We start from the raw sequence: 15,531 nt of genomic DNA, 5'->3' as shown, positions 1-15,531 counted from the left end.
TTATCATTATTATTATTATTATTATTATTAATATTATTATTGTCTTATTTTATTATTCATATTTTTAATAAATTGTGTAGCTAGAATGTATTTATTGTTATGTTTTACTTCTCTCATAATACATTTTCAGTGTTGACCATCATATATAGCACTCAATTATATTATATATGACATTGGTATAATAATAATAATAATAATAATAATAATAATAATAATAATAATAATAATAATAATATATTACTATTATTACTGGTATTATTGTTGTTGTAATAAGAATTATATATATATATATATTTATTATCATTGTTGTATTTTATTGTACTGTGTTATAAGGTAGTGTATTATACTGTACTGTACTATACTGTACCTGCTGCTCCTTCTTGAGCTGCTCCATGGCGAGCTGGAACTCCTGCTCTTTCTGCAGAGCTTCAGCGATGGTGGCCTGGTTCTGCTCCTCGTAGGCCATCGCCACCACCGCCAGGATCAGATTGACCAGGTAAAAGGAGCCCAGGAAGATCACCACCACGAAAAACACCATGTACGCTTTTCCTGCAGAGCGCAGCGTCTGTGCAGCACACACACACCATCACCGTCTGCGGCTGCAGGAGCTGCGCTCGCAGGAAAACTCATGCACAGTGTCCTTCAGAGCCTCCACACACACTCACACTGACACATACACACACTCACACGTTTGTCAGGCCGATAAATGATCATTCACAGATCTGCATTTCCCAGGCTGATAGACAGATATCTTTGAGATGATCTTGAGTTGAACTCCCAACAGTGTTTTCTGCCCAGTTTTCAACAGAATTTCTTGCAAATGCAAACTTTTTGGGTTCTTTTTCACATTTTTTATGTAATTCTGAGTTCATATGTCTGATAGATATATTTTATTTATCAGATTTTTTACAAATCTGGTTTTATATTTGTCACAATCACCAGCGATCTAATCCTTAAAAACCGCTGGTACACTAACAGATCGCATAGACCAGATCTCGTCATGCAACACACACACACACACACACACACGCCTGCTCCAATTCTCCATTGATTAGACTCATAACTGATGCAGCTCATGGACTGATTACACTACACATATACACGGCTCACTTTGAAACTCTCGTTGCCGTGTTTTGACCCTCGCCTTGTTTGTTTGTTCACGTTGTCGGCTGCCTGCCTGCTTGACCACGACTCTGGATTGCCGTGTACATCTATTTGCCCCTGTGTTGACCATTGCTTGCCCGACCATTCTCTGTTCAAAAAACCCTGCATTTGGATCTGCACTCCGTTGTCAGCGTCCCACTTCACATTACAATATTGCATTATTCAACTTCCTCATAATGAGTTTATTCTTTGTCATTTAGTTAATCAGACATGATTTCTTGCAAATGCAAATGTTTTTAAAAAATCGTACAATTGTGGCATATCTTTGCTTTTCTGTTTATATCTGAATATCAGAAATGAGTTTTGTGCTGACTTTACAGATGTTTTCAAATTTAGTTCTGATTGCACATCTGAGCTTAATGCTCAAGATTCGACTCACAATTTTGGATTTATTTCTTGCAATTTTTCCATCAGAATCACAACTTAATTCCTATTTTAATGCACATTTTAATGGTTTTTTTCTCAATTATTTTTTAAACAATTTAGTTTAAAGGATTCAATTGTATTTAAAATTTCACACTTAGCTGAGGATTGATTATAAAGGTTGTTTGGCATTTTGTCCCGGGAGAGAGCCCGGACCTCATAAGATCCTCGAGCCCGGGGCTCCCTCCCGTTTGCAAAGTGGGAGGGGAGTTTGAGCTTAGGTAGATCTGGAGAACTCCCCTGCTGTGGTAGCTTGTGAACAGATAGTGATTGCTCTTAAGAGATTACTTACTACTTACTTAAAACTCCTTACTAGCAGCATGTCTATGGTGCCGATTCGGATTAGTCAGTAAACTTAAGTTGCATATTTTTGGACGGAGGGAGAAAACCGGGGAACCCCGGGGAAACCCATGTGAGCACGGGGAGAACGTGTAAACTCCGCACAGAAACGTCAGCTGGCTTTGTTAAGGACTAGAACCAGTGACGTTCTTGCTGTGAGGCAACAGTGCTAACCACTGAGCCACCGTGCCACCCATCTAGGAATGGAGGAGGGGTAGGGGTGGAAGGGGGGATTCTTTAAAACGAAGATGGCTGTGATATGGAACTGAGGGTATTTATAGTGGCTTAGGAATCGTAATTCTCATGCACAGCACACACACACACACACACACACACACACACACACACACACACACACAGTTTGTCAGGCTGATAAATGATCGTTCACAGATCTGCATTTTCCAGGCTGATAAACAAACATGTCTCAGATTATCATGGATTGAATTAGCAACAACCTGGATTGAAATCGGCAAATCAGTGGAGAAAACTGATTAATAAAAGCTCAACTTCTGCATGTATACTATGAGTACTGTGTGTAAAATTTGATTTTTAATGTTAATAAATCAATAAGTTCACAATCACTACCGTTTAATGGTTCAAAATATGATAACTACCTGAAAAAAGTCTTGTGGCCTATGCAAGTTTTATGATCAGCATATAATAAGCTGACTTCTAGTTGATCATTTGGTGTCAGAAGTGTCTTATATGAAAGGTAAAGGCCTCTAGATTTAGCTTATTTGAGCACAATAAAATATGATCATGCCTTGATTCTTACAGATTTCATTAGGACAGTAAGCTCTGACTCTGCTTAGACTATAGTCTCATCACTGAACAGAAATAATGTCCAGCATGGAATATAAAGTCATGTGGAGCTTGGATGACTGCATCTATACAGTCCACACTGAGCATAAACTGAGCATCAGGTAATGTGTGTGAGTACTGACGTGATGGTAGAGGTTTTCCCAGTAATCTTGAGTCATGAGTCTGAAGAGAGACAGAAAAGCCCATCCGAAGGTGTCGAAGCTGGTGTAGCCGTAGTTCGGGTTTCTGCCCGTCTTTAAGCATTCAAATCCATCCGGACATTTCCTGAAAAAACAAAACAATATATTATTGTTTGTGATTATTTGACGGGGGTGGCTCAGTGGTTAGCACTGTGGCCTCACAGTAAGAGGGTCACTGATTCGTGTAGGGTCACACCTCTAGCAGACAATATCTATATATATATATATATATATATATATATATATATATATATATATATATATATATATATATATATATATATATATATATATATATATATATATATATATATATATATTTTTTTTTTTTTTTAATGCTAATGAGTTAATGACAACTGGAAAATATGACTCAACCAGTTCTAAACTATATTGTCCTGCACCCTCTAGTAGGCTTGGGCGATATCCAGATTTTGATACCGTCAAACCTCCTCTTTATTTTACCTAAGTATCTGGTATTACCGTGCATAATAAAAAAAAATATGACGTAAGGCTCAGAAAGCGTCACTAAACTGTTGGCTTGTGCCTAAACCATTCATAAACTGAATACCTTATATGCGACCTTAGGTTTGTGTTCACCTTTAATTTATTCCCGCATTGCAAGAAATCTGGTCTGGTCCCGCGGCACAGCAGCAGGAATGCAGACCTCTGGTTCATATTTACCACGTCTCCCTTCTTGTTCAGTCGAAACCGGAAATACTGCCAAACTGCAGGTCACTTGGTGCGCGACTCGACATCTTACCTCACATCTCTCTCTCTCTCTCCTCCACACTGTCCCGTGATGACAATTTTTAGGCATTAAATTAATAATCTTTATTATTTAATACTTGTCTCCTATATACGAGCATTGTTTTTTATGAAGGTATAACGGTATTAAAACTGACATCGTTGCTATTTTTAGATCCCGCGGTATACCATATTACCGCCCAAGCCTACCCTCTAGTGAAGAAATCATAATAATATGAAAACCAATATCTGGTGTGTGGATCATTTTAGTTTTAGAGAGTCAAAATCATTTAAAAATGCTAGCAGTGGCTGGCAAATAAAAAACACTGAGGAAATATTCCACTGGAAAACATGACTCAAGCCCTGAACTATATCGTCCTGCACCCACTAGTAAAGAAACAATAATATCAAAAGCGATATTATCTGGTGTGTGGATGATGTTAGTTTTAGTTCCCCCATGGCAGTGAGAGTGTGTTGGCGCCAGCGGCCGGTGTGTGTGCCCGTCTGTGCTCTCAGCAGACTGGCATGCTGGAAGTGTGAGGGTGCGTGTGACGGACACTATCGCTCACACACACACCTCTGCGTGTCCCTGAAGGACGTGATAATGGACGGAGCCACTTCACTTCCATCCGGACGGGGCCGCGGAGCCCCAGTGCTGATATACACAGCGCTTGCCTTTCTGGAGCGCTATAAACTCATACGCACGCTGAGACTGGCATCGGGACAGTGTGTGCAGCATTTATATACAGTTATAGTCTGAATTATTCGCCCTTCTGTATATTTTTTTTCTCAATTTCTGTTCAACAGAGAGAAGATTTTTCAGCACATTTATAAACATAATAACTCATCTCTAATAGCGGATTTATTTTCTGTTTGTCATGATGACAGCACATAATATTAGTCTAGATATTCTTCAAGACACTAGTATTCAGCTTAAAGTGACATGTAAAGGCTTCACTAGGGTAATTAGGGTAAAGTTAGGGTAATTAGGCAAGTCATTGTATAACAGTGGTTTGTTCTGGAGACAATCCAACACTAATATTGCTGAAAGGGGCGAATAATATTGACCTTAAAATGGCTTTAAACTATTAAAAACTGCTTTTATTCTAGCTGAAATAAAACAAATAAGACTTTCTCCAGAAGAACAAATATTAGAGGAAACACTGTGAACAATTCCTGAATCTGTTCAACATCATTTAGGAAATATTTGACAAAATTATTTTAATATTTGATCCAAATTAATAAACCTTTATACAAATTATTTACTTTAAAAAGCATTGGACATAGTCGTTGCAGGATGTATTATTGCTGTGAGACTGGTGCTGCGAAATTGGAAGAACTCAGATACTGATTTAAGGATTGGATTGAGCTGATGACTTCTACTGCATCATATGAGCGTATGTTGGCAAGACTTCAGGACTCCTCTCATACTTTTAATCAGAAATAGGGTAGCTGTTTGCAATATTTGGAGAGCACATAAAAAAATTGAAGGGTTGTCAATTTGACTGTCTGTTATATTGTTATGTATTATTTTATATTTGTTATAATTTTCGTTTTGCTATTATTTTTTATTATAATTTGTTTACATTATTTTATTGAATGTTGATTTTGTATTGTGAATTTTATGTTGTGTGAATTTTATGTTGCCTTGGACAGCCTGTGCACAAAATAATGAATTGTTTTCCCTCAAAGCTTCAAAGAAACCCAACAAACGTCACCTCAGGCCTTTGTTTTGGATTTCACACTGAGACACTTTGTACACACAATTTTTGTTAACGTTTAATGTTGCGTTTACACAAGACACAGATGAAGCATCAAGCACGAGTGATTTACGTGTAAAGTCAATGCAAAGATGCGAATAAACATCCTGTCGCACGATTCGTGTGAATAAGGTGTTGGAAAATCTGAACTTCCGCGTTAAACAATCAGGAGCTTGCTCTTGTAGGGGAGTGATTATGTTCAAATTCCCCATTTTCAGGTTGCCCGAGCTCATGTGCACTAGAAAGTAGGGCTGTGCAATTAATCGAAAATCGATTTTGGCTTCTAACGATTATGAAAAACCATTAATCGAGATAAACGATTATTCCATTATTTACCGCCCCCTTTACAGTTATAAAGATTTTTTGCTCTTAAAAGCACAAACTAAACCGCATGCTCCTGTGTGTCTGTGTGTGTGTGCGGAGCGTACACACAATCAGAAGCATGCGGTCAGCATTCGGCCTCATTCGCACACTGTGACGAGCAGGGCATCTAAAGTCATCTTTTAATGTGAGCATTTAATGGTCAAATAGGTGTCAAATCGTGGTGTTTAGTGATTATTCATATTAACCCTAATTTGTGTAATAATTAAACGAGTTGAAGATCAAAAGAAACTTGAAAGCGAAACTATTAAAGTGACAGCGCGCGATATTCCTGCTGCCGCCTGTTTTTATCATTATTAATCAAATAACACAAGGAGAAAATCCCTCACTGCTCTCGACTGAAGGACTTTTGTAGCTGAAGTGTTTTTCTAACAGTGAAGATGCTTAAAGCACAGTTTGTTTCATAGTTTTATTCTATTGTATTTATTTATCTTTCCTTTGCAGAGAGGAAAACACTGTAGATATGCAGTTGAAGTCAGCATTATTAGCTCTCCAGAATATTAGCAACCCTTTTCCCTCAATTTCTGTTTAATGGAAAGCAGATTTTTTCCAACACATTTCTAATCATAATAGTTTTAATAACCCATTTCTAATAACTGATTTCTTTTATCTTTGCTATGATGACAGCACATATTTGACTAGATATTATTAAAATTAAAGCATTCAAATTCAAAGGCTTAATTAAGGTAATTAGGCAAGTCATTGTATAACATTAGTTTCTTCTGCAGACAATAATATATATATATTGCCTAAATGGGCCAATAATATCGACCTTAAAATAGTTTTCAAAATATTTAAACCTGCTTTTATTCTAGCCGAAATAAAACAAATAAGACTTCCTCCAGAAGAACAAATATTATAGGAAATACTGTTAAAATTCCTCACTCTGTTAAATATAATTTAGGAAATATTTATTTTTAAAAAAATTCTCAGGAGCCCTAATGTTACGATAACCAGCGATCGCTCTCCGGAGATCGCTGGTTCCCACTATAACCATGGACTACACTTCCACCTTCTTCTGGACTACATTTGCATACATGCTCTCCGGTCACACTCACGCCTGCTCATTCATCTAGCCTGATTACATTCTCACCAGCTGAACCATGTCAGAGACTGATTACACACCTTACTTAAGCCACTCATTCACCCTTCCAGTTTGCCGAGTCTTGTTCGCTTCTAGTGACATTACAACGCGTTTCTCCTTGTCTGTTTCTCGATGTCTCGATCCTAGCCTTGTATATCCCTGTTATCCTGTTTAGCTGCCTGCCTTACGACCTATTGCCTGTACATAGATCACGACTCTGGATTTGCCTGCACATACCTGTTTACACCTGATTTGACCATTGCTTGCTTGACGTTGATATAAACCTGCATATTGGATCTTAATTCCAGTTGTGTGTGTCACCCCCGGCGTTACACCTAACAATTTTGACTTCAACAGTAATCGTTTTGAATAATCGTGATTACAATTATGACCGAAATAATCGTGATTATGATTTTTCCCAAAATCGAGCAGCCCTACTAGAAAGGAACGAGATCACGACACCAACCTCATCTATGGTCGTTCTGCACATTATCATCCTCTGAATAATGATCATCTGATATTCGATGCTCCGAATCTCCTCCAGAAATGACAGCGACTCTTTGTTTACATGTTTGTGGGCGTTTGAGTAGTTGCTGTCATGTGATGTGTGTTTGACAGGACGGACTCTACCACGCGTTTGTTTCATGCAGATTACAAAACCAAAAAACATTTGTCTTCAAGTGTAGTGGGTTCAATTAAAAGCTCATATTTTAAGCTTTATTTGGATACTCTTATGTCTGTGAAGCATTCGCTGATATCCCGATGTGTTTGTTGACCACCACACTGTCGTAAAAGCACACGTCTGGTTTGAGCTTTCCCTGGAGAAACCTCAGTCTATAGCAATCACTGATTGGCTCCTGTACAAGTAGGCGGGGCTTAATTCGCCATATTGACGTAACACTTTTCCCCATTCAAAACTATACGAGTGACATGGCTTGTGTATTCTATGGTCTTTGTTATGATGCACCTGTTGTTGGTGTCCCAGGGGGAAATCCTCCTACTGACACCAGACAACAGCTCATCAAACTGGGCTGAGCTCAGTCTAAAGCACTGCTGAAAGTCTCTATCATCCAGGTACAGTTTCTGTAGGAGTTGATAAACTCACAGAGCTGTGTGCACCTCAGAAAGAATCAAGTGGACTCAGACATGACACCGAATGAATCTATGCTATTTTTCAGCCTTCCTAAAGCACATAAAGCACGGCTACTCTCTCAATAAAATCCATGGTAGTTTTTAGGTTATCAATAAGCCAGGGTGCTCCAAAACAGTGACAAAATTCAAGTTCAGAAGATATAGAACTGATATAAACATGTACAATCACGTCACCTCAAAAGTATCTGACAAGCCCCGCGCTCTTCAAGACACTTCTCATTGGCTGTTCATTGGATGTGCTTGAGCTCAGCCACTCTCACTGGCAGAGCGATGATAAAACAAAACACTATTGGCTCTTTTTTTTAAAAAAGGGGAGGAGCTAAACTATGTCCCACGCTCTCATCGTGTTTTGGTCGAATAAACATTGAATAAAAAAAACATTTAAAAGCACTTCATTGGAGCTTTAAGGTTGCTTAGCAATATAAAAAGAGTTGTCCCTCTGTCAGTGAACTATGTGTTGTGTTGTCATTGTGATGTCCAATCTGACAGCTGGAGGGGAGTGGTTAAGTATGTTAACCACACCCCAATACATCAGACAGACCTAATCTGAGAATAACTGAACACAAACAGGAAGTGCCTTTTCAGATTCCAATAAGAGATTACAAGGGCAAACTCTTTATTTTATTCCTAATGTCATGCACGGATGAATTGTTCAACACAAAACTGGCAGCGTGAGCCAACGAAATCCTAATGGCTACCTTTGATTTCATATGGACTTTAAGGTTGCTTAGTGACATAAAAAGCATAGCGCTCTCCTTTTGTTCGTGTCAACAACAAAAAGAGTCTGCTGAGCTGATCTGAGGTCAGTGTTATCCCTCTGTCAGTGAGTTATGTGCTGTATTCTGTCACTCTGGCAGCTGCGTTTGGACACGCTGCTCTATTTCAGAGCCTCTGTCCTGCGATGGGGGAATCTCTGCGTCCCTGTAAACCTATCCCAGTGTTGTTTCAGTCTCTCTTATGCTCCTATGAGCCAAGACGGACTCAAGGTTACTTCCTCTGGGATATGATCTGGGGTCAGATGGCGGCTCTGATCAGCACATGCCAGATTAAAGCCTCAAACGGCTCGGGTGACGTTTACACTATCAGATCAGACCCATATATTGAGGAGAAACTAAACCAGCATCCCGGTAGCTCACAATACACTCTATTCTCATTTGAATCACTTGCTGTGCAACGGACACCTTAATAACATGAACAGGTTTGCACCATTCATTGATATCTGCGATGTTTATACTAACCGGCCACTTTATTAGGTACACCTTACTAGTACCGGGTCAGACCCCCTTTTGCCTCCAGAACTGCTTTAATCCATCAGGGCAGAGATTCAACAAGCTACTGGAGATATTCCTCAGAGATTTTGCTCCATATTGTCATGATAGCATCACACAGTTGCTGCAGATTTGTCGGCTGCACATCCATGATGCCAATCTCCCATTCCACCACATCCCAAAGCTGATCTATTGGATTGAGCTCTGGTGACTGTGGAGGCCATTTGAGTACAGTGAACTCATCGTCATGTTCAAGAAACCAGTCTGAGATGATTGAGCTTTATGACATGCTGCGTTATCCTGCTGGAAGTAGCCATCAGAAGATGGAGACACTGTGCTCATAAAGGGATGGACATGGTCAGCAGCAATACTCAGGTAGGCTGTGGCGTTGATGCTCAATTGGTACTAATGGACCCACAGAAAATCTCCCCCACACCATTACACCACCACCACCAGCCTGAACCGCTGATACAAGGCAGGATGATCCATGCTTTCATGTTGTTGAGGCCAAATTGTGAGCTGAGCATCTGAATGTGTCAGCAGAAATGGAGACTCATCAGAGCAGCAACGTTTCTCCAATCTTCTATTGTCCAGTTTTGGTGAGTCTGTGTGAATTGTAGCCTCAGTTTCCTGTTCTTAGCTGACAGAAGCGGCACCCGGTGTGCTCTTCTGCTGCTGTAGCCCATCCGCCTCAAGGTTGGACGTGTTGTGTGTTCAGAGATGCTCTTCTGCAGAGCTCGGTTGTAACGAGTGCTTATTTGAGTTACTGTTGCCTTTCTATCAGCTGGAACCAGTCTGGCCATTCTCCTCTGACCTCTGGCCTCATCAACAAGGCATTTGCGCCCACAGAACTGCCGCTCACTGGATATTTCCTCTTTGTCGGAGCATTCTCTGTAAACCCTAGAGATGGTTGTGCGTGAAAATCCCAGTAGATCAGCAGTTTCTGAAATACTCAGGGCAGCCCGTCTGGCAGCAACAACCATGCCACGTTCAAAGTCACTTAAATCCCCTTTCTTCTCCATTCTGATGCTCACTTTGAACTGCAGCAGATCATCTTGACCATGTCTACATGCCTAAACGCATTGAGATGCTGCCCTGTAATTGGCTGATTAGAACTTTGTGTTACAAATCACTTGCGTTAACATTTATATATAATTGAAGTCAAAATGATTCGCCCTCCTTTTAATTTTTCGTCTTTGTCAAATATTTCCCAAATGATGTTGAACAGATTTAGGAAGTTTTCACAGTATTTCCCATAATATTTGTTCTTCTGGAGAAAGTCTTTTTTGTTTTATTTCGGCTAGAATAAAAGCAGTTTTTTTTTAAACTCATCTTAAGGTCAATATTATTAGCCCTCATAAGCAATATTAGTGTTGGATTGTCTCCAGAACAAACCACTGTTATACAATGACTTGCCTAATTACCCTAACTTTACCCTAATTAACCTAGTGAAGCCTTTAAATATCACTTTAAGCTGAATACTAGTGTCTTGAAGAATATCTAGTCTAATATTATGTGCTGTCATCATGGCAAAGAGAAATCAGTTATCAGAGATGAGTTATTAAATCATTAAAACTATTATGATTAGAAATGTGCTGACAAAATCTTCTTTTAATAATACTGTATACGCTTATAAATGTGAATATATCTACTATATATGTATATATATATATATATATATTTATAGACTATAAGGCAGTCAGTAAATTTCACTGACAGATGAATAAATGTGTGTGTATTCTGTGCTGTTTGTGATCTGCACATGTGTTTCGCTGTGAAAGAGATGATCTTGCATTATTGTTGATATGATGAATATCTCCATATGTGGGTCGTGTGGCTCACAGCTGTGTGTATGCATGTGTGTGTGTGTCTTTGCATGTGTGTGTGTTTGTTTCCCTCGGGGGGCAATTAAGTGCATTAATCCAGCGATCTTCTTGTAGTTTTTGGGTTCCGGTCAGCTTGTGTTCAGTGCGTGAGTGTGTGTATGAGTGTGTGTTTGTGTGTGATGGAGCTCACAGATCTGGAAAACATTAATTCTTTATCTTGGCTGATTTTGGGAAATTGTTTTAATAATGTTGGAATTATCATGGCATTTAATATTTAAGATGATTAAATAGAAGGTCGGTAAATTATGCTATACAATTTTTTGATATGTTATGATATGTTAGTTCTGATCTGAGAAATAAGCCGCTAAGAAGAAATGAACTGTAAATTACGAGCTTGTATCACCCGGCTGACCCTCGTAAAGCTCTAAATGCAGCACAATGGCTTTAACAGGCAAGTGTTTGTCTCAGTTTTATCAGAGGTGGACACACACACACACACACGTTTGTTTTGTGCTTTGTCTCTTTCTGTTTTATCCAGATGTTATAATCGACATTTACAGGCCGTGTCGTAAAACACACCAGCGAGACCTGCACATTAAGACCCAACAACTCAGACAATAGCACATGCTTTCTCTCAAAGCTTTTTGTTTGTGCATAAAATTTCTAAGAAATAATTTAGTTTTTATTAAACTATATAAATGATGTAATATATACAGTTTTTTTTTAATAAAGAGCTAATTATTTTATTTTATAATTGTTTTATGTTATTTTATTTTATTTTATTTCCTGTTCAACACTTTTTTCTCAAAGTTTTTAGTTCATGCATAAAACATCTCTGTGATAAATATATTTTTTCATTATACTAAATGAGTAAATTAATAAATCCGCTTTTAAAATACAATTTATAATAAACAATCATTTATTTAATTTTTTAATTTAATTTAATTTAATTTAATTTAATTTAATTTAATTTTATTTTATTTTATTATTTTATTTTATTTTTAAATTAAACTAAATTAAATACTAAAAAATCTAAATTGTTTCCCAGAGATGGGTTGCAGCTGGAAGGGCATCCACTGCATAAAAAACATATGCTGGATAAGTTGGCGATTCATTCTGCTGTGGCGACCCCAGAATAATAAACGGACTAAGCCGAAAAAGACAATGAATGAATGAATGAAAATCTAAATTGGCTGTAATGTATGTGAATGTGAAAGTGTACGGGTGTTCCCCAGTACTGGGTTGCAGCTGGAAGGGCATCTGCTGTGTAAAACATATGCTGGAACAGTAGACAATTCATTTCTGCTGTGGCGACCCCTGATGAATAAAGGGACAGAGCCAAAGGAAAATGAATTTGTTAAAATTAAATTAAATTAAATTAAATTAAATTAAATTAAATTAAATTAAATTAAATTAAATTAAATTTTATGCAAATAAATATTTTTTCTATCCTAAACTATTTAAGTAGTAAATATATTTTTCAAATGAAAAGCTAACTATTATATATATATATATATATATATATATATATATATATATATATATATATATATATATATATATATATATATATTTTTTTTTATTAAAAATATTTTGTAATTTTTTTTAATTATTATTTTATTTTATTTATTTTTTGTTATTTTATTTTGTTCCTGTACCTGCTCAACAGTTTGTCTCAAAGTTTTTTGTTCATGCATACATTGTCTTGGTGATATTTTTTTTCTTATCCTTAATTATAATTGTAATAAATATACTAAATAATTAATGTAATAAATATACTTTTAAAATAATAGACTAAATATTTATAATGAATAACTTTATAATAAATATATAAAATAATAGACTTTTATGAAGATGAAACCCACACACCCTTTCCATTACGTGCTCAATATTGAACTGCACTGCAGAAATGTTGAGGATTTTGGAAATATCACATTATCGATTAGCAGTCGCTTTTAGGATAATGTTTTATCCATTCGACTGTAGAAGAAGGGTCTAACTCTGCAGGTGCTGAACCCAGGAAACCGTAAATCCCAGTAAATGGAGTGAAATCCTAGAAGCGGCATAGAGATAACGATTCCTGCAAACACATTACAGGCCGACTGCTTCTGCATCTCCGAAAGTTTCTTGCTTGTGCATAAAATGTTTTGATGATAAAGATTTTTATTATCATAAACACATGCACACCTGACCAGCACTGACAACACAGCTAATGCTGTTTCACATCTGCCGCGATGCTGACACACAGGCATTTGCAGCTCTTCTGGAAACAGCACAATCTCATTTGCATTTAAAGCGACAGTCACCAAAACACCACAACTAGGATCAAAGCCTTAAAGGGTCAGATTCAGAGAGCTGGAGAACATTATCTGTGTGCTGTTTTGAGCTAAACGTTCACACACACACACTCTAGGGACATCAGAGACGCATTTTACATCTTGTATAAAAGGTCTTAATAGGTCACCTTTGACTCAGTTGTATGTTTATCAGGCAGGTTCCCACGGCGGGGTGTTTCTGTAAGTGTAGATATGACCACCAGCACATACTGTACAGATCTCTCATGAGCAGACGCTTTAATGTACCGACGGCTGCTCTAATATTAGCAATTAGCAAACAGATATTGCTCAGAGCTGGTTCACACTACGATAGCGAGCGGGATTATATAGTCTAAAATGATTCAGATGCCAGATATAATTTGTAATACTTCTGCATTGGAGTGTTCAGGACATTATGGGTCATTCATGTAAGTGAGGAGAGTAAATAAAGTAAATGTAAATGTGTCACGTAAACATTCATTCATTCATTTTCCCTCAGCGTATTCCTTTATTTATCAGGGGTCACCACTGTGAAATGAACCAACAACTATTCCAGCAAATGTTTTACGCAGCGGATAGCCTTCCAGCTGCAACCTAGTAAAGCTAATCATGGTTGTGTAAAGATTGCCGTGTTAACAGTTGTCTGAATGATCATTGGTTGATTGTTATTAATGACTTCTTTTATATTTCTATCATTGTTATTTGGCATTATGAAGATTATTTAATTCTGACACAGTTTAACTTTAAATTCTGCTCAGATTTGTGGATCCTGCATCTCTAAAACCAGTCAAAGGGTACTTTTGATTTATTATTATTATTATTATTATTTTTTTTTTGGGAAAAACTATTTGAACTATATGAAATTATTATTAAGATTATTATTATATTACTATTTGAATTATTTAAAAATAGTATAAAATATTTGTTTATTAAATAAAACATTTAAAAATTAAAGTAAATTGAATAAGATAAAAAATTAAATAAAAAAATAAATAATAAATAATCTCTGAGGGCGACACGGTGGCTGAGTAGTTAGCACCAGTGCTTAATTTGTGAATTGAGAAGGTCCCGGAACAGACCGGGGTAATGGATCCGTCATGTTACCTGAGGATGGAGAGGTGTCAGGCACGAAAGTGGAGAGCAGGGGGATGGGGGGCGTTGGATGGCAGAGGGGTGTGGTGGACGGATGAAAGACGAAAGTGAAGAGCCGGGGGGTGTCGCAGACGAAAGTGAAGAGAATTGGGGAGTCGTGGAGAAAGTGAAAATGAACAGCAGATGGGCGAGGAGGGCGGTTGAGGAGCAGGATCGGTAAAATGAGGTGCCTAATCAGATTTCAGAGGTGCCGGATCCGACGTATTCATTTAAGCCCTGGTAAGCACTATCACCTTACAGCAAGAAGGTCACTGGTTCGAGTCTCGGCTGGGTCAGTTGGCGTTTCTGTGTGGAGTTTGCATGTTCTCCCCATGTTGGTGTGGGTTTCCTTCGGGTGCTCCGGTTTCCCCCACAGTCCAAACACATCAACTAAACTGGCCGTAGTGTATGAGTGTGTATGGATGTTTCCTAGTATTGGGTTGCAGCTGGAAGGGCATCCGCTGCGTAAAACATATGATGGTTTTAATAGTTGGGGGTTCATTCTGCTGTGGCGACCTCAGATAAATAAAGGGACTAAGCCGAAGAAAAACGAATCAATGAATCTTCAAAACGAAAAGGCTTTGATTAATATATCTTACAGGCTGACATTGAGGAAGTGAAGATAGTTTTGTTAATACTGTCATATTAACACTCGTCTGAATTATCTTCCGTTGATTCTTATTAATTACATAATTTATATTTCTATCAAAGTTATCTGACAATTTGAAGATGAATTGGATCTGACACAGAAATCTGGTTAAATCTTTGAACCTGGATCACAAATGCAATTATTATTATGATTAGGATTATATTACTATTTTATTCAATTATTCATTTTCTTTTCAGCTTAGTCCCTTTATTCATCTGGGGTCGCCACAGCGGAATGAACCGCCAACTTATCCAGCATATGTTTTATGCAGTGGATGCCCTTCCAGCTGCAACC

General features: G+C 37.7%; 1 protein-coding gene across 4 annotated transcripts in view; it reads right to left on the bottom strand.

Moving 5' to 3' along the window:
- The window catches only part of scn5lab (sodium channel, voltage gated, type V-like, alpha b), a 267,011-nt gene that overhangs the window by 143,086 nt on the left and 108,394 nt on the right, over window positions 1-15,531 (bottom strand). For all 4 annotated transcript variants that reach the window (XM_073940500.1, XM_073940498.1, XM_073940499.1 and 1 more), the window contains 2 exon segments: window positions 2,871-3,012; window positions 368-565 (listed from right to left, as the gene is read on the bottom strand). In XM_073940500.1, coding sequence (XP_073796601.1) covers window positions 368-565; window positions 2,871-3,012 — 340 coding nt within the window.

The sequence above is a fragment of the Danio rerio genome, chromosome 24 (assembly GCF_049306965.1).
Source record: "Danio rerio strain Tuebingen ecotype United States chromosome 24, GRCz12tu, whole genome shotgun sequence".
In the NCBI taxonomy this organism is placed as follows: Eukaryota; Metazoa; Chordata; class Actinopteri; order Cypriniformes; family Danionidae; genus Danio; species Danio rerio.
Note: the sequence above shows the minus strand (reverse complement) of the source record. Positions and strands in the feature narration are given on the sequence as shown.